The sequence below is a fragment of the Lithobates pipiens genome, unplaced genomic scaffold (assembly GCF_037356315.1).
Source record: "Lithobates pipiens isolate NorthernLeopardFrog02 unplaced genomic scaffold, aLitPip1_a1.2 Scaffold_23, whole genome shotgun sequence".
In the NCBI taxonomy this organism is placed as follows: domain Eukaryota; kingdom Metazoa; phylum Chordata; class Amphibia; order Anura; family Ranidae; genus Lithobates; species Lithobates pipiens.
Genome location: NW_027507785.1, coordinates 83,225,490 through 83,248,676, shown reverse-complemented (window position 1 = coordinate 83,248,676; position 23,187 = coordinate 83,225,490). Strand labels below are relative to the sequence as shown.

At 39.3% G+C, this 23,187-nt stretch overlaps 1 protein-coding gene across 11 annotated transcripts in view; it reads left to right on the top strand.

Moving 5' to 3' along the window:
• MAGI1 (membrane associated guanylate kinase, WW and PDZ domain containing 1) overlaps positions 1 to 22,941 on the top strand; it is a 708,238-nt gene extending 685,297 nt beyond the window's left edge. For 9 of the 11 annotated variants that reach the window (XM_077451962.1, XM_077451961.1, XM_077451956.1 and 6 more), the window contains 5 exons: positions 3,427 to 3,517; positions 3,644 to 3,704; positions 9,810 to 9,959; positions 12,891 to 13,029; positions 19,815 to 22,941. In XM_077451962.1, the coding sequence (XP_077308088.1) occupies positions 3,427 to 3,517; positions 3,644 to 3,704; positions 9,810 to 9,959; positions 12,891 to 13,029; positions 19,815 to 20,611 (1,238 nt within the window). In that variant the 3' untranslated portion in view covers positions 20,612 to 22,941. Of the gene's footprint in view, positions 1 to 3,426; positions 3,518 to 3,643; positions 3,705 to 9,809; positions 9,960 to 12,890; positions 13,030 to 18,067; positions 18,157 to 19,814 lie in introns of all 11 variants that reach the window. The other 2 variants (XM_077451965.1, XM_077451966.1) reach the window with 1 other exon arrangement.
• Positions 22,942 to 23,187: the final 246 nt, after the last annotated feature.

Sequence of the window (23,187 nt, the reverse complement as noted above, 5' to 3'; positions counted from 1 at the left end):
CAACTGGATCTTCAACTCATTGCAGCTTTGCTGTAAACTTGCCGAATCATGTCAAACATCTCTGTGGCAGATTTGTTCAGTTCCACGCAAAATTTTACGTTTTCACGTCGTTCAAACTTGCTGTCAATAATGAAATGGCAGAAGGGGTAACACACGTAGTCAGAATAGCACCAGTTGCACAGCTCCAGATGAACACAGAACGATGTCTTTTGGCACACTGACTTATAAAGGTTGGTGCTCCCTGTGACTGTGCGTGCAGCCTTGTGCTGCCATCTGTTGGTGTGTTACAAGGCTAGTCTTGAAACTTTTTGATACCACCTCGTATAATCAAAAAGCAGCCATTGAGCTTCATCCTAGTGATTTTGCCAAGGCCAGGATGATGTCATCAGTCTACTGCAGGCAGGAGGAAGCTCTATAACAATAACAGAAAAATGCATTTAAAAATAGTCATCATAAATTGATTTGCATTTTAATGAGTGAAATAAGTATTTGACCCCTTCGCAAAACATGACTTATTACTTGTTGGCAAAATCCTTGTTGCCAATGAGAGTTCAGGCATTTCTTGTAGTTAGCCACAAGGTTTGCACACCTCTCAGGAGGGATTTCGTCCCACTCCTCTCTGCAGATCCTCTCATTAAGGTTTTGAGGCTGAAGTTTGGTAACTTGAACCTTCAGCTCCCTCCACATATTTTCTTTGGGATTAAGGTCTGGAGACTGGTTAGGCCACTCCAGGACCTTAATGTGCTTCTTCTTGAGCCATTCCTTTGTTGCCTTGACTGTGTGTTTTGGGTCATTGTCATGCTGAAATACCCATCCAGGACCCATTTTCAATGCCCTGGCTAAGGGAAGGAGTTTCTCACCCAAGATTTGACGGTACATGGCCATCATCCGTTTGATGCGGTGAGGTTGTCCTCTCTCTCTAGCAGAAAAACACCCCCAAAGCATAATGTTTCCACCTCCACGTTTTCCATATTTTTTAGCAGCGAATCTAGAGAATAAAATGGCGATTGTTGCAATATTTCATGTTGCACGTTATTTGTGCAGCAGTGTTTGAAAGACCCCCGATCCCTCCTTTGCACTTCAAAGTATTCAGATTGCCGTTTTCGGCGATTCTGAATACTATATTTTTTTTAAAACTGGCGCCATTGGCAGCCGAGTAAACAGGAAGTGACATCATGACATCGCTTCCCTGTTTACAATTAGGAGGCTGGAATGAAGCCGCTGATGGCTTCATTCCAGTGTGTCCCTAGCCGCCAGAAGCGGCGGATGCTTGATCGATGGGTTTAGCCGCATCGGTTGTTATCACTGGAAAGCCAATTGCCGGCTCTAAAAAAACAGTACCGGGATGATGCCTGCAGCTGCGGGCATCATCCCGGTATAGCCCCTGAAAGCCGAGTACACACATCTGCTACGCTCGGCGGCAAGGGGTTAAACAGGTAACAAACTGAGATTAGGAGCACTCCTTTAAAGAGAGTGCTCCTAATCTCAGCTCATTACCTATATAGAAGACTCTTGGGAGCCAGAAATCTTGCTGATTGATGGGGGATCAAATACGCATTTCACTCATTAAAATGCTAAGCAATTTATAACTTTTTGAGATGCATTTTTCTGGATATTTTTGCTGTTATTCTGTCTTTTGCTGTTAAAATAAACCTCCCATTAAAATTATAGACTGATCATTTCTTTGTCAGTGGGCAAATGTTCAAAATCAGCAGGGGGATCAAATAGTTTTTCCCTCACTGTATGCACTTACCATGAAAAATATATCTGAAGCTAGGTTCATTTGACATTAACCACTTGCCGCCCGCCCTATTACAAATTGACGGCGGCAAAGTGGTTTCATTATCCTAACCGGACGTCATATGACGTGATTAGGATTATGAGCCGCTGCGCGCCCCCGGGGGCGCGCATCGCGGCGATCGTTGTTGCGGGGTGTCAGTCTGACACCCGGCAACTACGATCTCGGTAAAGAGTCTCCGACGGAGACTCTTTACCATGTGATCAGCCGTGTCCAATCACGGCTGATCACAGTGTAAATGGGAAGAGCCGGTGATCGGCTTTCCCTCACTCGCGTCTGTCAGACGCGAGTAGAGGAGAGCCGATCGGCTGCTCCTCTGACAGGGGGGGTCTGTGCTGATCGATTATCAGCACAGCCCCCCCGAGGATGCCCACACTGGACCACCAGGGACACCACTAGACCACCAGGGAAAAGGTAATAAAAATCCATAATCCTCCCTAGACCACCAGGGTGCCAGTCAGCACAATGGGTGCCAATCAGTGCCCATAATGGATGCCAATCAGTGGCCACAATGGGCATCACTGATTGGCATGCATTATTGTTTGGCACTGATTGGCATCCATTACTATAACAACGATGCCGCCTATGAGTGCCCACCTGTGCCGCCTATGAGTGCCCACCTGTGCCGCCTGAGTGTCCACCTGTGCCGCCTGAGTGTCCACCTGTGCCGCCTATGAGTGCCCACCTGTGCCGCCTATGAGTGCCCACCTGTGCCGCCTATGAGTGCCCACCTGTGCCGCCTATGAGTGCCCACCTGTGCCGCCTATGAGTGCCCACCTGTGCCGCCTATGAGTGCCCACCTGTGCCGCCTATGAGTGCCCACCTGTGCCGCCTATGAGTGCCCACCTGTGCCGCCTATCTATGCCCACCTGTGCCGCCTATCTATGCCCACCTGTGCCACCTATCTATGCCCACCTGTGCCGCCTATCTATGCCCACCTGTGCCACCTATCCATGCCCATTCGTGCCGCCCATCCGTGCCAGCTATCAGTGCCAATTTGTGCCACCTATCAGTGTCCGTCCGTGTCTCCCATCCGTGTCGCCCATCCGTGTCGCTCATCCGTGTCGCCCATCAGTGCCGCCTATCAGTGCCACTTCATTGGTGCCACATTGGTGCCCATCAGTGCCACCTTATCAGTGCCCATCAGTGTAGCCCCATCAGTGCCCATCAGTGAAGGAGAAAACTTACTTATTTACAAAGTTTTGAAACTGAAACAAAAAAAAACATTTTTTTTTTCAAAATTTTCGGTATTTTTTTATTTGTAGCGCAAAAAATAAAGACCGTAGAGGTGATCAAATACCACCAAAAGAAAGCTCTATTTGTGGGAAAAAAATGATAAAAATTTCATTTGGGTACAGTGTAGCATGACCACGCAATTGTCATTCAAAGTGCGACAGCGCTGAAAGCTCAAAATTGGTCTGGGCAGGAAGGTGTTTAAGTGCCCGGTATTGAAGTGGTTAAACGTATTTTCTACCTTGTTTACTTGGTTTGTAGCTGGTTTACTTTGTTTTTTTTTATAGCAGACTCTACAATATATCTTTTATGCTGAATAAACCACCTAATGAATTGAATCTGTGCAGAATAATGCACATTGACATTGTTAAACCTTTTTTTTTATTATTCTACAGAATCCTCCAACGCTTCATTACTGACCAATGCTGAGAAAATTGCCACGATTACGACCACGCATACGCCTCAGACAATATCCCAGGAAACAAAGTAAGATTTTACAATAAAAAGGCCTTAAATAAACGAACGCCTGAAATTGATTATCATTTTTTATATATGGGTTATCTTGTGATTTAAGCTTCTTCATGTCTCTGTCTTTTTTCTTTTTAAACGCAGGAACAATTCAAAACCAAAGCAAGAGCCCCAGTTTGAGTTCAAAAATCCACCAGCCACTCAGGTAAGGTAGATCATAAAGAGTCGGTTTATTGTCACTGAAGGTATATTGTTAATGGATAAAAAAAGCTTTTGTAGGATCGTAAACTTGAAAAGTGGTGGAGCATTGTATATTTTCAAGCCCTTTACACACACACACTGGCGGTAGAAACATTTTAGGGCGAATGCGGAGCCTGGTTGGAATGTTTGACCTGCACTTTGTTATCCTGGAAAAATACAATAATAATAGTTGCATCCCCAACAAGCAGTGCTAATTTCATTGGTGAACATATGTTCATCAATACAACTTATGCAGGCCATACATGGTCGAATTTGGAACAAATTTTCTTTTCAAAATCATTTATTTTTGTGATCCGATGATGCCACCATTGATTTTCGAAATTCGGCCGACCAAGCCTTCAATTTCACCTCATGTTGCTACAGAAAAGAATTTTCGTGGCCGGGAATCTTCTTTTCTCTCCGTAAATTTTCTTTTCTTATTACATTTCTCGCGCGATTCTCCCATCGTTGATTAGAAAATCGTTTTGTTTTTCAAAAAATTTCCAACATGTCCGATTCCTCACACTAATGGTGCGAAATTCATATGAAAATTTTTAGATACGATTTTCAAAAGAATTTTTTTTCGACAATCGAACCGTGTATAGCCGGCATTAAACTAAAACAACTCGGATGACTAAAACTAAAATTACATTTTAGTCAAAAGACTATGATTTAAACTAAATTGAAATTTGACATCAAAATTAACACTGCACTACCACACAAGAAAAAAAGAATTAATCGGCATTCCCCCAATAATTTTTTTATTTTTTTTTTAGCTCTGTGTATCTTGTTGCTAGGGTGTCTGGTGTTCTCTTCCTCCTCCTGCACCCTGGTGAGGTACATCATATCGGCGGCACCTCTGCTCCTGGGACATGTGTGTCATCATTCCCAGCATGATTGCGTCGCAATATTTCCAAACAGGAAATTACGTGATGTAAGGCAGATCTAAGCACCATTTGATTGATTAGCTTCATTGCCATAACAATGGGGTGGTCACTTCTTCCGATACCGTCCGTTGTGATGGCAACCAGATACAAGCCCTGCGCTATGCCCGTGATGGATCCATGATGGATCAGCCAGCAGCACCTTTCCCAGAAAAGAGTCCTCATAGGCTTCACATGGCCACAATTAAGATAGAAGCGCTCAGCAAGGAGAAAACAAAGGTTAGTTAAAAAAAAAATCAAAAACAAACATGTAATGCCGCGTACACATGAACGGAATTCTTGTCGGAAAAAGCTCTGATGGTTTTCCCGATGGAATTCCGATGGAATTCGTGTCAAGCTGTCTTGCCTACACACGGTCACATCAAATTCCGATCGTTAATAACGTGGTGACGTACGACAGGACTAGAAAAAGGAAGTTCAATAGCCAGTAGCCAATAGCTTCTGTCGCGTAGTTGACTCTGAGCATGCGGGATTTTTGGCGCGTCGGAATTGCATACACACGATCAGAATTACCGATAGAAAGTTTTTCCTTCGGGAAAATTGAGAACATGCTATTAATGTTTGGCTGGCGAAAATTCGGACAGCTAAATTCCGATGGAGCATACACACGGTCGCATTTTCCGATGAAAAGCTCTCATCTGTCTTTTTCTGGCCGGAATTCCAATCGTGTGTACGCAGCATAGTAGAGCAGCGGATTTAGTATTAACATCCTTTAAAGAATTTAATTAATAGCAGCAGAACGGGTGCCTTAAAAAAAAAAAAAAAAAAAAGAATGTGGGTGGAATTCCACTTTAAGAAAATTGCTTTTCTTCTTTTTTTAACCTAATATTTAATATTAGTTATATATTCAGGTAATATGTGCAATGGCATTACAGCTAGTAAAGTTTACAGCTTATTGATTATTTTTTTTTATTATTTATATATTTTAAAGTTGCACTTCTGTTTGTCAAAAAGTGATATTTTGGTTTGTTTGTGAAACTTGGTTTTCTTTATAAAGAAGCTATATATCACAGCGGCTAAATCTCTGTATTGTCATGTTCAAATCTTAATAAATAATAATTGATTTTACTCCAGGAGCATATGAGTTTTGAAATTCTAGAGAAATGCTTAAATAATTCATTACAATTTAACTAAACCTATTAGATTTTGGTCGACTGAAATGTACTGGAAATTTTAGTTGACTAAAATAAGACTAAAACAATTCAGATGAGTAAAACGGCACTCTAGTCCACAAACGAAAATACGACTAAAACTAAAATGGCATTTTAGTTAAAAGAATAAAACCAAATCAAATTTTGGCATAAAAATTAACACTGCTAACAAGGCTAGATTATTTTTTAGGAATGGCCCTGGGGCTACACTTAGGGCCAGTGGTGGATTATTTGTACTATGGGATTTAGGCTGTTTTTAATTGACGGCCCCACGCCAGTTGAATGGGATCCTACATGAGGGTCAATGCACACAGCCATTTGTAGTTTTTGACATGTTTGTGAAACATTTCTACAAGATATAAGATGTTTGAATGTTATATTGGACCTTATGCAGTAGTATGCATTTTACATATTACTGATATGATGGTGGCAAATATTAAAACAATACTTTTAGGGTACAGTGCGTGTGCATATGTCTCATGTATTGTTTGATAATTGTAAAGGAAACTTTTTATGGCGAAAAAATACAAAGTCTTTACTAATTAGCTGCTGAAAGAAGACTTGCAGAGCTGAAACGGACTTATTGTGCAGAGCACTAAACTTTTTAGCATCCCCATGGGCCCCCCTGAAGTCTGGGGCTCCAGGCGGCTGCCCTTTCTGCCCTTATTATAATTTGCAACTGCTTACGGCAGTTTTAGGGGGATGAGGATTCTTAGACATCCTGTCTACCAACGTGAATACTCTTGTTGTCATGGCTGCAAAACTGCAAAATTTCGATTTTTTGCTGACAATCTTAGAAAATAATGGTCTCCGGTTTAACCAGAAAGTTAAACATTCTAACTTGAAATTACACAATGACTGGCTTAGCAATTATATGTTTTGTATCAGTTTTTAATGAAACTGCAATTTTCCTGCGAAAAGAACTTATTGTTAAATTTATGGCTGTGATGATGAGAAAGGCACAGATATATGGAAACAAACAAGCAGACTTGTCATAGCTGTTTTTAAATGATCTACATTCCTCCTTATCCTGGTGGAAAGCCAGTTCATAATGCGTGTTGCTCTATCCTGATAAGCCTTCCCCTTCAGCAACAAAGAAAAGCACTGAAAATATGTTTTGGCGTCTTGCTGTACATCAGCCGTAGAGGATATTTACCCGAAAAAACTGCTTGGTTATGGAATTTTTCATAGCACATTTATCAGGTCGGGAGACAGATATTGTGCTGATGAGCCGTTCACCTAATCCACGGTGCGTTTCACGGGATAGCTCAAGTGAGGAGATAAAAGGCCGTAACTCAGTTAAACGAGCATCAAACAAAACGGGATGTGGCAGATATTGTACTTATTGCAATGTGGAAAAATAACCTCTCTGATGTTTTCGAAAACTGTCAAATGTAACAAGCATCTGTTTCTTTTTTCTTTGTGTTTGTGAGAGCTTAATAGAGATAAAACACATATAAGCGGGTGGTTTTACCTGCCAAAGGATTTTCCTTTGTGGCCATCCAGTCCTAAGATTTACAGAGCTCTGTCACTCAGCACAACCCTGATTTTTCTTCTGACCAGCTTCTGCTGGTCCTGTGACTGGACCGTGAAAGGAGAAGCAGCAAACTGATAAGCTCATGTGTCTGTTACCCTGTGTTCTCCTCCTATTAACATGCTTCTTCTAACACATGAGCACCACAGTACAGCTCACTAGCTCCTTTTGATGTCGCTATCTCTCCTAATTTGAGCCCTGCTATACAGCAGATTGCAAGAGGCTGATATTATAGTGATTGTAAAGTCTCCTCTTCTTTTTTTTCTTCTTTTTTTTTTAAATAACAAACATGTTATAATAAAAAAACACCTTTTCTGTGCAGTGGATTTGCACAGAGCAACCTGGATTTTCCTCTTCTTCGGTCCCTCTTCTATGCATTAAGATCAAAAGCCTTCTGTGTGCAGCAGCCACCCTAATACTTACCTGAGCCCATCTAGATCCAACAATGTTGCACGAGAGACTCGGCTGCCCGGGACTCCCCTCCTTATTGGCTGAGACAGCAGCGCGGCACCATTGGATCCCATTGCTGTCAATCAAAGTCAGTCAGCCATTGAGAGAAAGAGGGCGGGTCAGGGTCACGGCTCCATGTCTGAATGGACACAGGGAGCTGTAGCACAGCTCGGGTGCCCCCACAGCAAGTTGCTTGCTGTGGGGGCACTCAAAGTAAGGGAGGGGCCAGAAGCACTAAAGAGGATGATCTGGGCTGCTCTGTGAACAACCACTATACAGATCAGGTAAGTATAACAACATGTTTGTTAATTTTAACAAAAAAAAACAAAAAAAAGAGACTTTACAATCACTTTAATTATGTATTAATGAATACAGAAAAACATTCATTTTGTGTCTTTTATATCTGCATAGAGTTCAGCTTTAAATATCTTGCCATACAGTAGCTGGCTCAGGATCATTCTAAACATGAACCCTTCTTCAAGTTCCATAGACATGGATTGCTTGTTACCAACCTTTCATTGTATAAGTCTAAGACCCCTTTCACACTGCCGCGCCCATAGCGTCGGCGGTAAAACGCTGCTATTTTTAGCACCGTTTACCGTCGGATTTGCAGCGCATTTCAACCACTAGCAGGGCACTTTTACCCCCCGCTAGCAACCGAGAAAGGGTTAAACCTGCCCGCAATACGCTGCAATAGTGGCGTTTTGCCGGAGGTAATACAGCGCTGCCCCATTGGTTTCAGTGGGGAGCAGCGGTGGAGGAGCAGTAAACACACCGCTCCTTCACCGCTCCAAAAAAGCTGCTGGCAGGACTTTTCCCTGACGTCCTGCCAGAGCAACGCTCCAGTGTGAAAGCCCTCGGGGCTTTCACAATGGAGACAAAGGAGCAGCAGTTTGAGGGCGGATTGCAGGCGCTATTTCTAACGCTATAGCGCCTGCAAAACGCCCTTGGTGTGAAAGGGGTCTTAAGCTGGCCATACATGCTTTTTTTTCACTCAACCAATGGTTTGAATGAAAGAAAGTGTATCAATTCCCCCATCCACATATTTGATGTGGATGGGTTAATCCCTCCCGCAGAGCTATTGTATTCTGACAGCAGGGTGATTTCCCACCATCAGAATACACTCGTCAGCACTCGCTGGCTATAGCTGGTGGCTCTGATAGAGCAAACGTTTTCTAACAGGCTGACTGTACAGAACTTGGTTGTACTATTTGTGGCCGCTTAATTCTGCCTTATTGTTTTCAATCCATTGCCTAGCATGTTGAAAATTTAAATAAAAACTCTACTTCTCCCTGAGACTGACCTCTACATACTCATTGCTTTGCAATTGAACACCTGTCCTCCCCTAGGTTTAATGATGCCTGGGTAGAGTAGGTACTTGCATGCAACTGCAGGCCTCTCAAGTTCCTTCACATCAAACAATGTCCTTATGTGGCTTGCTTGGTGTTGGGGACATATTCATGCTGGAATAGAAAAGGACTTTCATCAGTCTGTTACAGCAAAGTTGAAATCATACAGTTGTCTTGAATATCGTTGAATGCTTGACCATTGCTGGAATCACCTGAACGCAATCATTTGGATGGGTGTCTATATCACATAGGTAGGTGTGATGGTCAAGTGTCCATAAACATCTAGCCATTTAGTATAAGCTGATGGCAGAGATTTCTAGAGGTGCCCCCCTTCAACCAATCTTGCATATGAAAGAGCTTTCAGAGGTCAAACCATATCTGCAGATCCTACTGCCATCTGATATGTGTAGGCAGCATTTATTAGTTCCCCATGAGCCAAAATGTCTTGGGTTGTGCCTTAATAGAGTAATATGGATAATTGCATGTATTTTCTGTAGAGTTCTGGTTATCAAATGTACAGTAGAGGCTAAGGGTACAAATGAATGTCAAAATGAGCACTTGCAGGGCAACAGGAACACAAATAATGTAAGCAAAGGGTTTAATTGGTAACCAATGTCTCTTTTCTGTTTTGTTTTACTCTAGCAACAGGAACCAGAATTTTATACAGTAGAGCTTGATAAAGGAACGAAAGGTTTTGGGTTCAGCCTCCGAGGGGGACGGGAGTATAACATGGACCTTTACGTTCTACGCCTAGCAGAAGATGGTCCTGCGGAGAGATGTGGGAAGATGAGGGTATGTATGAAAGCTTCACTTTTCCCTTTCATCTATACAATCATAATGTTTGTATAATTGCTAAATACATCCAGGCTTTTTACATTGTTCTGGGACTTTATTGGTTCTGAACCATATTTCTGGCTTCTGGTGATTGCCACCTTATGCAGCATATTTTACAATAAGTAAATAGTTCATAGAGAGTGACACTTTTTTTAATATAGACTTGTGGGTCGGGCCAGCGTCTCAAACTACTGTGGTGGAGCTCCATCTGTAGTCTGCAAGAGATAAAGTAAGCCAATGGGTGATTCAGTCCACTAGTGCCCAGCCACCCAATACTAAAGTCTTATTGTGGTATATGTGTGCAGTATGAAGAGTAGCAGGTTGGAAAGATTTCTTGATGGGGAACAGCACTGGGGAAGGGGTTAAGATATATTACTGGATAACTAATAAGGACGTTGTCCTTTAATTTATTTTAGTAGATGCTGGAAAGTGGCATTGTCTGCTCCTAATGCCTCTCAGAGTATGAAGGGGTTACATTTTTACTGCATTTAAAAAAAAATATTAGTTCATTATTTTCAATAATTTTGCAAGAAGTTGTGGTTGGTGGGGGGGTGGGGGGGTGGTTGTAGCAGAAGGACCACAGTTTGAAAGTGGAGAGTGAGATCCCTCCGCAAAAATCTATAGAAGATAAAAGAAGCCAGTGGTTGACTTGAAACAACAAACTCCACATATAGCTAAATATATCTTTCAGCTGAGGTGGCATGGAATTTCTGCATCCCGTAGCCTGAGAATTATAACAACTTGTGTGCCGGTTTATAATACCTTCTAGATGAAAGGAAGCCGTTTCTTTCAAACCTGCTTTATTACACTCATTGTCATTCTCTAAGAGACAAATGCAACTGCGAAAAGCAACTGCTAAAAAAAAAAAAAAGAAGACAACACCATCACAGCTGAGATCTGAGATTCCTCCTCTAGATCCGGTGTATTGATTCGATTTTTTTTTTTTTATATCATTAGAAAAAAATTACGTTGTTTATGCTTTTAGTATTTCAAATTGTGGTTAGGTTTCTTTGTTTATATATATATATATATATATATATGTGTGTGTGTACATTCTGCTTCAAATAGATGTATTAAACAAACTGGGTTTTTAAAATTAGCCATATTTTTTACTCTTTAATATTTATAACAAACAGTAAATAAGCTTCAAAACAAGTTAACAGCACTAAAGTCCTCTACATTGTTCTCTCAACTGCTCAGCTCACCCCCACCCACAGTGACTCAGCAGCTCAGCTCCCCCTGCTCCCCACTTCCAGCAATGACTCAGCCACCGGATTGTGTGTGAAACTGGCAGGCAGACTCCTGCCCATCAGGTGAAAGCATTGTTGCCCAATTGCTCACACACACACACCCCCAGCGCCACCCCCGCCATGTTTTCCTGGCTCTAATTGCCATCTGCGGGCCCGGGACCATCATTGTGGGTGCCAGCGGCTTGGGGAGGAAGTAGAAGAGGGAACACAAGTCCACTTTCCTCCCCTTCTTGCTGTGACCTGGAAAGCAACATCCATGTCGTCACTTCTGGGTCAGCGTCTCGGTTTCCCCGGCTAGCTTAGCTGGGAAAGGATGTTTTGCAATGTAAGCTGCATTGCAAAACATTCAGGGGAGCCCAAAGGAGAAGTGCAGTATTTTCTAGACCCTGAATATCTCATTAAAGAGAACCTGTCACTTAAACAATTTAAAAAAAGTTGAGTAAAATTTTTTTATTTATTTTTTGCAAAAAAATTAATTTACACCCAAACACATAAACCCCATCACCAACATCTCCCCCTCCTCCACCACCTTTTTTTAAGGCCCCCCCCCACCTCCACATAAATGCATGTACGAACATAAATGCATGTGACGGGAGTGCCTACGCATGAAAACGCTGATAACGATGCACATATTGCATATCGCTGCGCACGCATGAGTGAAAGCAACAATTATAGCACAGGACCTCCTCTGTAACACTAAACTGATACCTATATGGGGCTTTTGAAGCATTGCCTTTAAGAGTATATCTGGTAGTGAAGTTTGTTGCCATTTCAGGGACACACACAAATTTAAGGTTTGGCATGTTGGGTATTTATTTTCTTGGCGCAACCTTGTCTTTTATATTTTACCAAAAATGTGGGTAATTTATTGTGTTTGTTTGCCCTAATATTCACTTTAGTGTGTTTTTTACTGAAATTTTGCATTTTCTACCACTATTTTATTCTCTAGGGTTTCTGCTTTTGGATAATGTATAAAGTTTTGGGGTTTTTATGTCATCTATAGGGCTAAAATTATTTAAACGTGTGCAAAAAAACACAAAAACAGCTCTGGCAGCAAACAGGTTAAAGCTCATTTGCTGCTTAAGAACCTGTAAATAATTAATACAACAGGAATTGTAGTAGAATTGTTTGTATTATCTATAATAGGAATATTTTGGAGGTGGGAAGAAGTGGGCAAGCATCATTAGGAAATGTTGGATCTTTGCCCATCAGAAGGGCCTTATATTTGGGCATGGGTCTTGGAAGCTGCTGCTTTTAATATCTGACAGCAGTATTTTTTGTGACAAAGTTGCCTAAACCATTTATTTTTCTAATACTCTTTTAATATCATACAGAAAAAAAAAAAAAACGGGTAAAGCATACTATCCAAGCTCTTTAAAAAATAAAAAAAATAACAGAAGATAGAAAATTAGCTTCATGCGTATCAGTCTGAGGTCTATTATTGTGTATCCGCAAGGAGAAAAGTGACTGGGATCCATAAAGGCCAAGGTTATTTTTGCAGCAGTCTTGCTTTTGTACTTGATGCAATCTCAGTGTTATTACAGTGGTAAAGAGACTGTGACCAACACTTTCCCTTTTTTTTATTTTTTTATTTTTTTTGGAACAAATGAAATAATAGGTTATGCATTGCTTCTCGCAGGTCGGTGACGAGATTCTAGAAATCAATGGAGAAACCACAAAGAACATGAAGCACACTCGGGCAATTGAACTGATTAAAAATGGCGGTCGGCGAGTGCGTCTAAGTCTGAAACGTGGAGATGGTTCTGTGCCGGAATATGGTGGGTCAAACACTGAAAACCTTCCTTTGCTCCCTACCATCACTCCATGAATGATCTCTTTCTGTCAAGAATCTGGAGCAGGAAATACTTTTTTCTCCTTTAAATTTTTTTTCTTTAAATCACCAGTGTCTTACCAACTCTTGTGAAATCTGATTAATTGCTTCGCTTGTACTGAATTTCCGCTCTTCTCAACCTCTGCTTGCTTCTGTGGACTTTTGGGGCTCAGTATGAGGATTTAAAAAAAAAAAAAAAAAAAAAAAAAAGCAACGTAGCATCTTTTTGGTGAAGGAGGAACTTAAAAAAAAATTCTATTTGTTAAAACTCTACTGTATTGAACTGTGCCAAACTGTTCTGATCCTTCTTTTCTAACAAATAAGGAATCCGCCATTTACAAAAGAAAATTGTCATTCTTACTGGAAATCACACACTTTATGAATTCTTCCTAATTTGCCTGCACTGCAAACATAACGTTTGTGAATTGTTGATTCCTGCTTGTTTCAGCATTGTTTTAACCAGAAAAAAAAAAAAAAAGATTTTATTTGTCAAAGCCTAAATGAAAAGGAAATTTATTTAAAGAGTATGGAGATATATATGTTATCAGGGAACTGAATATTCTAAACATAATTCTATTTTATGCGAGAGTATGTTCGAGCAAATACTGTGCTAAGTTCAGTATATTGTAAAATATTCATATTTAATTGCTGATGGCGCCTATATGTTTATGTATAGGGCATGTCCCAACCAAAGGTCTTTGAAGTTTCTATAAACCGTTCTGAAGCCATTTTTATCCTTCCCCAATTTTAATTTTTTTTAAGTTTTTGTCATCATTCTATACTTTGCCATAACATAACTGGGCCATTTGCAAATACATGAATAGATACTGATTATTGGGAGTTCTAGAAGACTTAAGGCTATTCATACCTGTATAAGAATATGTAGTAGACATGTGTCTGTTCCCGGATGAAAGGATTGCTCCAGAAACAATGAGTGTCTTACTGGGAATGTTGTTTATCTGATAATTACATGACCATGCCAGATCATAACAATTCTTGCAGGCACATAAGTTGTGCATGTGTATTCAATCGGCTAACTTAAGATAGAAGCAAAGACATGCAAAATTTTGCTCAGCAAAATATGCCTGAAAAACTCAATTTCTGCAGATCCATTTCCCTCTACCTTATGCCTATGAATAGCCTTACAGGTCTTTGATACACCATTTCCTTTCTTTGTATTGACCCCCTAGCAGAGATTTTTTTTCAATCCAAACTTTTAGTACACTGCATTTAAAAAAAAGAAAGAATTGAGAGGCTATACTGAAATTTACTTAAGCAACTCATTTGCTACCTAAAATAAGTTTAGAAAAAAGCTTCCCTTGAAAGATAAGGGTTAATACCTACCCCTCCGGCCTCCCACTGGCTTTTGCAATGGACCCACTTTTGGGTTTGCTGGATTATTGGTCCTCTGCTGTGCTGTGTAGTAGCTTCTGCTGTCCCCTAAATTACTACTGTGTCTGTAGTGATGGGTCAGGAGATTTTACACAGTGAGTTTAGCAGTGTGGGAGGGGTAAGATGTAACCCTTTTTTTGCAAAGAAGATTTTTTTTCTTTAACATTCTGTTCAGTAGTGATAGAGTTGCTTTAAAATGAACTTGTGCTGAAGATATAGTGTGGGTAGTATTGGCTAAAAGGCAATTTAAGCAATTTTTTTAGATCACCCCCTGCAAGGTACTGCTAGAACCATCCAAAAAACCCAAACTTCCAGCTCTGGGGAAAAATTCCATGCCCAAAACAACTAAATGCCAAACACAAAGCTCCAGAAGAATCATATGAAAATACAGACTTTGTTAAAGTCAGCATTTGCATAGGCTTTTCAGGAGCTTTGGGGAGGAATAAGATATGTTGCAGCTCTTTATGGCTCTATTCATTTTTGATATCAGCGGGCCCAGTTTAATTTAAAGGGGAATTATCTGCTTTGTTTTCTATCTTGTTGATAATGATAAATATTTTTCAAACGGGGAAAAATACTGCCAAAAATTTAATTTAATCACTGCCAAAATATATTTTTGCATTCCAAGCTTTTGGAGTACCAATGCTCTTCATCAAGCATATTTACAAATTTTGTAAACAGATTTGGCAAAGGGTCTTTAATGCTCCATAAACTTGCAAAAAGCTAAAAAAAACATGTTTTTTAACCAATCCAAATGATTTACCATGTTTCTGGCTAAGATAATACAATATTCTTTTCCGTCTGAAATGGGAGTATACTATTTAAACAGGTCGGGAGAACAGCTTTTAACTTGTTTACTGTTATTTTGATTATCTCTAAGCATTCCAAAAAAACCCTAAAGGCCGGTGGGGAAACGGTACTTTAGAAATATTTTTGTCTTCCTAAACCCTTGGCCTAACCACTTACTATTAAATGGTAGGTTTCATTGGAGGGGTTTCCTGGCCGAGCACTGCATAGGACAGCATTAGGTCTAGTGGCAGAGAAAGTCACTGAAGGGCACTGTGCAATGACAGTTCTTGGGGTTCGCCCCATTCAATTACATCACAAGTACGAAAAGGAGGACTGATGATTGGGACTTTAGATGAAGCACGTAGGTGTAAAAATTCTAATTTATTGGAAATCAATGATATGTTACATGAGAGTTATCATGAGTAGACATAGATAACCAATACAATTCATTCAATATATATACATACAGTAATTGCAAATTGCCACATAATAATACATATCACATAATACAAGTAATGATTTGGTCAGGTGAAACATATAATTAGGCATAAAAACAGAGCATATAATAGCTCTATGCATTTCAAAATGTTTTTATGCCTAATTATATGTTTTACCTTACCAAATGATTACTTGTATCATGCGATATGTATTATTATGTGGAAATTTGCAATTACTGTATGTATATCTATTGAATGAATTGTATTGGTTATCTATGTCTACTCATGATTACCCTCATGTAACGTATTATTGATTTCCAATAAATTTGAATTTTTACACCTGCGTGCTTCTTCTAAAGTCCCAATCATCAGTCCTCCTTTTTGTCTCATTTTAGATAGGGATCGAGGCAATTGACCTTTGCAAGTCACAGCCTCATTTAAAGTCCCAATGTTCTCTTTTTAGTAAAGACACTTGGGTGTAAATATAACTAAATTGATGGAGATGATGAGTTGTGTTTGTGATACTCAGAACTCTTTCATGGTTGGTAAAATGCAAATAGGTTCAGACAATAAATAGCCCTTTGCTTTCAGTTCAAATATTGTCAAGGGGAAATGGTTGACCAATTATCCATATCTCAATTGAGTTAATCTTGCCACCTAAAAAAAAAAAAGGAGGAAGGTTTGTGCTAGGCATCATAAAAAAATGCATCCAACTTTCTATTAAGTGAGCATTGTCCGGGTCTACATGATGGCAGGAGGAGACCCATCACTTGCCTCAACTTCATCTAGTATAAATGGGGCCCATAAGTCCCAGAGGGCCCTTGTGTAACAGCACAAATGTTATGTCCAAATATGCAAACTTATGCCAGTGATCCAATGGGGCAGTGAAGTATGTATTATAGAAGGCTTTTTTTCCTGACTAATTGTTGGGGTTTCATTTGGTGGATGTGATAAATGTAGGTGATCTACAGGGAGATACCTGCACATCTTCACACTAGCGCCCTTATCTGCCAAGTTATACATTGCTGGCAGTGGTGCACTTGGTGTACTTTGGATCATTTACTGTTCTCCATAGGGGAGTGAAGGATCTTGATCCACTCGTAATAAGATTTCCAAACAAGCTGATATTGCGCCTCTCAGTTTATAACATCTTATAATTGCAAGCCATTTTCAAAATCGGGAGCATTTTTTTTACCAGAAGTTCTCCTGTCATGAAGGGATTTAACTTCAGCTGTTTCAATTTGAAAGATTTATTAGGGAAAAAGTCAGGACTGTGATATCAGTAATTACAAATTTTTATTTTTTTTCTCAGAGAGGTTTGTTAGCTTGGCAGTATAATTTATCACATTTTATAGAACTCGTGATACTTCCCCTTTAACAGAGCTGTTGCCAACTGTATCTGATATTATTTACAAAACAATTGCAGTGTTTTTTTTTTTTTTTCATTCTGTACATTTCCATATACTAAGAAGCATAATTACGATTGTGCAAGGTCCTTGACATCAGTCACAACATCACCCTCATCAAAAAATACTATCCCATTGAATTGTTAAGAAATATTTTGCTGTATGCAACTATTTTATGTATATATTTTTATTGTCCATTATTTTAATGGTTTCTCGTTAAAGATGCACTGTATTGTTAAGTACCCATTGTATAAACTGTCTTGTTCCTGAGGGGATTTACCTCGATACATGGCTGTTGCACCCCTAACTAAGACAGATGGGAAGCCAATTGACTTTTCAGCAAACGTTTTGCTTTACTAATTTATTTGTTTTAAAAATAATATAATGCAGAGACTTTGAAAGTTTTGCTGCTAAAAGCTGTACAGGTATAAACCATTACAGGGGGTCATTTGTTTCATGCTCCCCATTATAACAAATGTGAAGTTCCAGCGTAATACCTCTTTAATGGAACATGCTTCATAGTGAGGCAGTATTTTTATTTTTTTTTGTAATTTAATTTTAATGTTGTGGTCTGCTGTGGACTTGTATATATCTACACTTTTTTTTCCGTTGAATGTAAATGTTCAATTTTTTTTTTCTGGCAACCTGTTAATCTGTTTCCCCGTTTTTTGATTTTTTGAAAAATATATTTATTATAGTCTTGTCTGTAAAAAAAAAAGAAAAAAAAATCACATTCTAGATGCCTAATGTCACAATAGAACTCGCAATTTTCACAGCCTTATTTGGATGTCACCTAGCCAACTTGGTCGGAACTAAAAATAAACCATCCTATGAATTATGAAGATTCAATAAATCTGTTTCTCCTTTCCTCTTTCGATTCATAGGGTTTCTAAATCTTCTACTTTTTCTCTTTCCTTCTCTCTTCTTCACTTGTCTTGGTGCGGGGCTATACCTTCCTCAGCGATGATACCTCCTAATATCGCTGCATGTATGAGAAATGACAAGCTCGGAGAGCCTTGCATCTACCTAATGGGCCAAAATCAAACTACGGTTTGTAGCTAAGTCAATCCTAGGTGTTTCTGTGCTGTGGCCTAATAATACCCATTGCTTGTGCTTTGCTAAACTTTCTACCTGTCCAGTAACTCATGAACACACTACATTTCTCTGATCCACAAATGTAAGTACAATACTGGATGTTTCTGATGCAAGCCCTGTGAATCCATCGCAACCATATTCCAAAACGTTTGCTTGCAAGCTTAATGTCTGGCAAGTTTTTATGAAATACGTATGGTGGCAAGCATGGTGGCCAGTCTAAAAGATGCAATCCTACCAGTTTTGTGGCTTGACAAAGTGAAGTGTGAATTTAGCCTTGTTTTTATGTCTTTATAGATTGAGCCAGCCCTTAGATGAGCAAAAAGTAGCTGTACAGTTTGTACTATGTTGATATAGGTAAAGCATGCCATGTTTTACCCTAAACTTGCATGACATATTGACAGTGATCTTGATCTAGGCTACAGTGTATTGGAAATAAAAAATAGGTGATTAAAATTTAAAATAGTCCTAAGGCCATGTGGATAAAACTTCAACAGAAAAATGTTATCAGCTGATGAGTTGGGTAATAGGTTAAATCATACTAGAACAAACATTTCGTAAGATTTTAATAAGGTATTTTTTATTGGCAAGTATAAGCTGGTGCACTATTGAAAGCTTTAAAATCAACCAGTCATTTATGGACATGTGTAGGAATCTGAAAATACACTTCTAAAGTGACTTCTTTGCATGAAAAAAAAATTTGAATATTTACCTATCCAGCAGGTGTCAAGGCCCCACTTGGATCTGTTTAAGATCTACAGCTTCCAGGAGAATCATCTGACACCTTTTGTGTGTTGGATTCTTATTTTTCCACTACGTGCTGTGGTTCCATCTGCCAACCGCTGCATCACTACAGGACACAGTAGTAAAATAAGTGTTGCTGGAATGAAACCACACACTGAGGGGCCTGGCATACAAGACACCTGGAAGATTCTCCTCACTAGCCACCAGAAAGTTGAATATAAAGTATTTTTTGGAAATTTAGGTAACAGTCACTTTACGATGCTAATGTTGCAGCCTTAAGACTCTTTCTGGCATTTCTCCTCTGACAGGGAGAGAATATAAGTGAATAATCCAACTCAGGTGACTGAGAACTAAGACTACATTATTACAATAATTCAAGAGTAAAGTCCAAGAGTATTACAGATGCCTGTCGGTGACTGGCTCTCTTTAAGGGAAAATTGGTTCACTATTAGAGGTAAACCTATGATCCTTTTATTCTACAAACTACCCTATTCTGGGATCTACTTGTTATTTGCTCAAGAATGGAATTCACCATCAAAAGCCTCATGATGCAATAAATGATCCAGAAAAATACCCAGAATTACAGTGACAAATATGTGAATGTATCACTTTCCCTCTACCAGAAACATCGGTATTACTGCAGTGCCAATGAGGAATTGGAACTGTTAAATTGGCAATAAAAGGTAGAATTAAAACCAACATTCACTAATTCAGGCATTCAAAAAATACATTTGTCAATAAATTTAACAGACTTCAGTTAATACTCCTGCTGACTGCATTAACAAACGTGTGTTGCATACACTAACTAAAGGGGTAAAGTCTTTTTTTTTCTTTCACGTGTGCACAAAACTAATTTTATTTTTCCTCTCCAGAAGCCAACAGTGACAGGAGCAGCCCCACAGCCAGCGCACAAAATCTTTCTAAAATGAACACTCTGCCATCAGAGAGACATCCCATGCCATTGGAGTTCAGTTACCCACCAAATACTCACAAGTCATTACAGCATGAGGAAAAACGGAGTCACATCAAAGACCCTAAGAGCAGCAGGGACTACAATAGACAACCTAATGACCATCACACTTGGAATGGGTCCTCTAAAAATTATTCTGTACAGAGTGGCCGAAGGGAAAGGTCTCCCGAGGCCAGGCGGCCAAGGCAAGGGGAAAGAATGGCAGTCAATGGACAGAAAAAAATGTCTCCTGAGAAGAGAGCTGAAGGGACAAGGAGTGCTGATGACACTTTTGAAAGGAAAGAAAAAGAGAGAAGAAGAGACAGTTCTACTCAAAGAACTAGGGAAAGGTCACCTGTGCGAAAAAGAGATGGGTCACCCACCCGTAGAAGAAAGTCTCTGGATCGCTTTATGGATCAAAGAAGATCACCGGATCGAAAAAGAGAGAGTTCTCCTGAACGAAGAAGAGCAAAGTCATCTGACAGAAGAAGGGAAAGATCTCCTGACAGAAGACGGGACCGCTCCCCTGAAAGAAGGAGAGAAAGGTCTCATGAAAGGAGGAGGGAAAGATCTCCAGACAGACGAAGCAGAGATCAAAAATCCAGCAATCGAGACCGTGATGATCATAGTCTGAAGTCTGATACTATGAGAAATGCTAGACATCCCCAAGAACAACGGAGGAGACCCTATAAGGAATGTATCTCAGACCTCAGTATCTGATCAATCTGATGTCACATTCCAGCCTTTCCAGTGGGAGGCTTTCAGAACAAAAATTCTTTATAGTGTCTTAGCACCCAACACGTAATGACCCTGTACTACCATGGAAATGTTTTATGCAGATGAAACCTTACTACAGAGTGTTGTGCCTGATGTATATTAAAGAAAGTATTTTTGATGTATCTTTTTTTAAGTTATTTGCCAAATGTAAACCCCTAAGGGATAAAACATGCTCTTCAAGGAAGTATTTTATTGACTTTTTTGGACTTTTATTTCTGACATCTGTAGAACATGTTCATGGCACTGGACAGTAAATAAGATTTTTTTTTTCCTCATTTTTGGCTAGGCTTCATCATCAAATTTCTTTTTCTGACTATTATCTGAAATGGCAGCCGATGTAATTAGAATTATATAGGCCGGTGGTAAGAAATTAGGAAATGTGGAAACAATTGTGAAGAATTTTGTCTAACTGAACTAATGGAGGATAATCAAGACTACTATTTCAATGAAGGAAATATATAAGCACACTTCAAAAAAGCAAGTTATGTTACTGCATTATAGTTTGCTAGGTGGGCCTGCATTAGATGGGTTAAGACACCAGCTGAAAGTACTTGGCAGTGGTAACTGAGACCCTATCGTGTTAAACCTAGACGATAACATAATATTTCAGAGACTAGCAGTCTATTGGGTTAGAGCAGTGATCCCCAATCTTTTAGAACTTATAGTATAGACCAGGTTCCAAAATTGACCTACATGTCTGTAATGCACTATACTGCCATTTACAATAAACCAGGTCACAGATGGTAATTATAACAAATCGCCTATCATGGGCACTGCACAACTCAAGTGTTTAGACTCACTAGACCTCCACAGGTCCCAATTTAAAAAAAAAAATCTGTTGTGCAGATATAAAAAACAGAAATTTAGAACCTTGCAGGAAAAGTACAAAATGTTTCCATTTAAATTACAATCTTTGGAGTAAGGTAGCTCTTTTGCTGCTTTCCAAAAATGAAGTGTTGGTGACCTATGTGAAATATACTAAAAAATATAAACTCTTGAGGATCGTTTTGTTTTTGAAACATTTGGATCTTATTCAAACTTTTAATAATTCGAAAAACGCATCAGATTCCAAGAGGTTGCCAGTTTGCCATTAGGACTATAATCTGACATCCTTGTAAGAAAGGTAACCAATTAGAAGCCTTTAGTAACCTGTTTTCATTGCAGATAGTTACATAATACAGAACTAGCTTCAAACTGTAGCTTTGTAATCGGAGGATGCCAAAATCAATATCCAGTTGGGCTAGTAACATAGGTATCCCACACGCCACTAGTTGGAGATCGCTGAGCTACAATAGTCTACTGGCCCCTATTTTAATGTTATGGTCAAGATGGGTGAACCACGGTGCTTCAATGGAAGATGTTGGGACATGCAGGTGTCATTGCATGGCCCATTTCTTTTTTTTATATATATATTTAAATAACTAACATCAGATGGTGTCACAACTGCTGCATATTTTCAGTCTAACATATTGCTTTACTGCCTAGCTGAGCCGAAATGTCTGCCACTTCTCCAAACGTGTCACACTTACGGTGCATTTGTACATTAAAAAACAAAACAAAAAAAAAACAAAAAACATACTGACGTGAATGAGCGTTGCAAGTCTATCACTGTTGTTGCTATGGTACTGTACAAAATAATGGCCAATCAGTGTGTGTACAGAGGAGAAACTGTAATTATTCAAGCCTGTTGACAAAAAAAGCTTTTTTTTTTCCTTGTATAAAAGATACTTTATGCTGAAAAAAATCATGAGAGGAATGTGATGTGTTTATATTTCTGAGAATGAAGAAAAAATTATGAATCAGGAATATATTTTAATGTAAACTGAATCAGGTATGTAAAGGTGTTTTCTTTTTGGGGAATCGGATGCCATCACAGTGACCTGGAAGTGTTCGTTGCTTCAAAATTGGGACTAGATTACGGCATTTGTGGACCTGCTTGTCAAGTATAAAGTACTTGTATACATTCTTCAATGGTCATATCTTGTACTCAGTCCATGGTGTTATCTTTTAATTTTAGATTTTCTTTTTGTCTTGAAGAAAATGAGGTTTGTGGGCCAATCTTTCTTTTGAAACACTATGCATAGATCTATTTGACACTGTTCATAACACTGCTTTATTTAAACCTATGGAAGTTATGACATTGACTTGATTGAAGGTGATTGTTGAATTTGCAAATACAGGCTTCCTGACAAGGGGCAATACACAATGTATGTAGCTAGACAAGCAAGTCTGTGAATGCTATTTTTATTATAAATAAAGTTTTCAATACAAAATGTATTTTTGTCTTATGAAAGCTGAAGTTCCGCATGTAGTTCTTATCTTGCATATGAGCGGATGAAATTAAATGTGCTGGTTACGATGACATTCGAGTGATCTTCATGAATTTCAAGTCCCGTTTGGCTAGCTCTACAACAATCTTAGGACTTGTGTAGGTACTTTTAGGTGCATTCAGCTTCATTTGAATTTAGTTTGCAATTCTTAAGAGTTCCATTCAAGTTCATTTAGCGGTGCATCTGTCA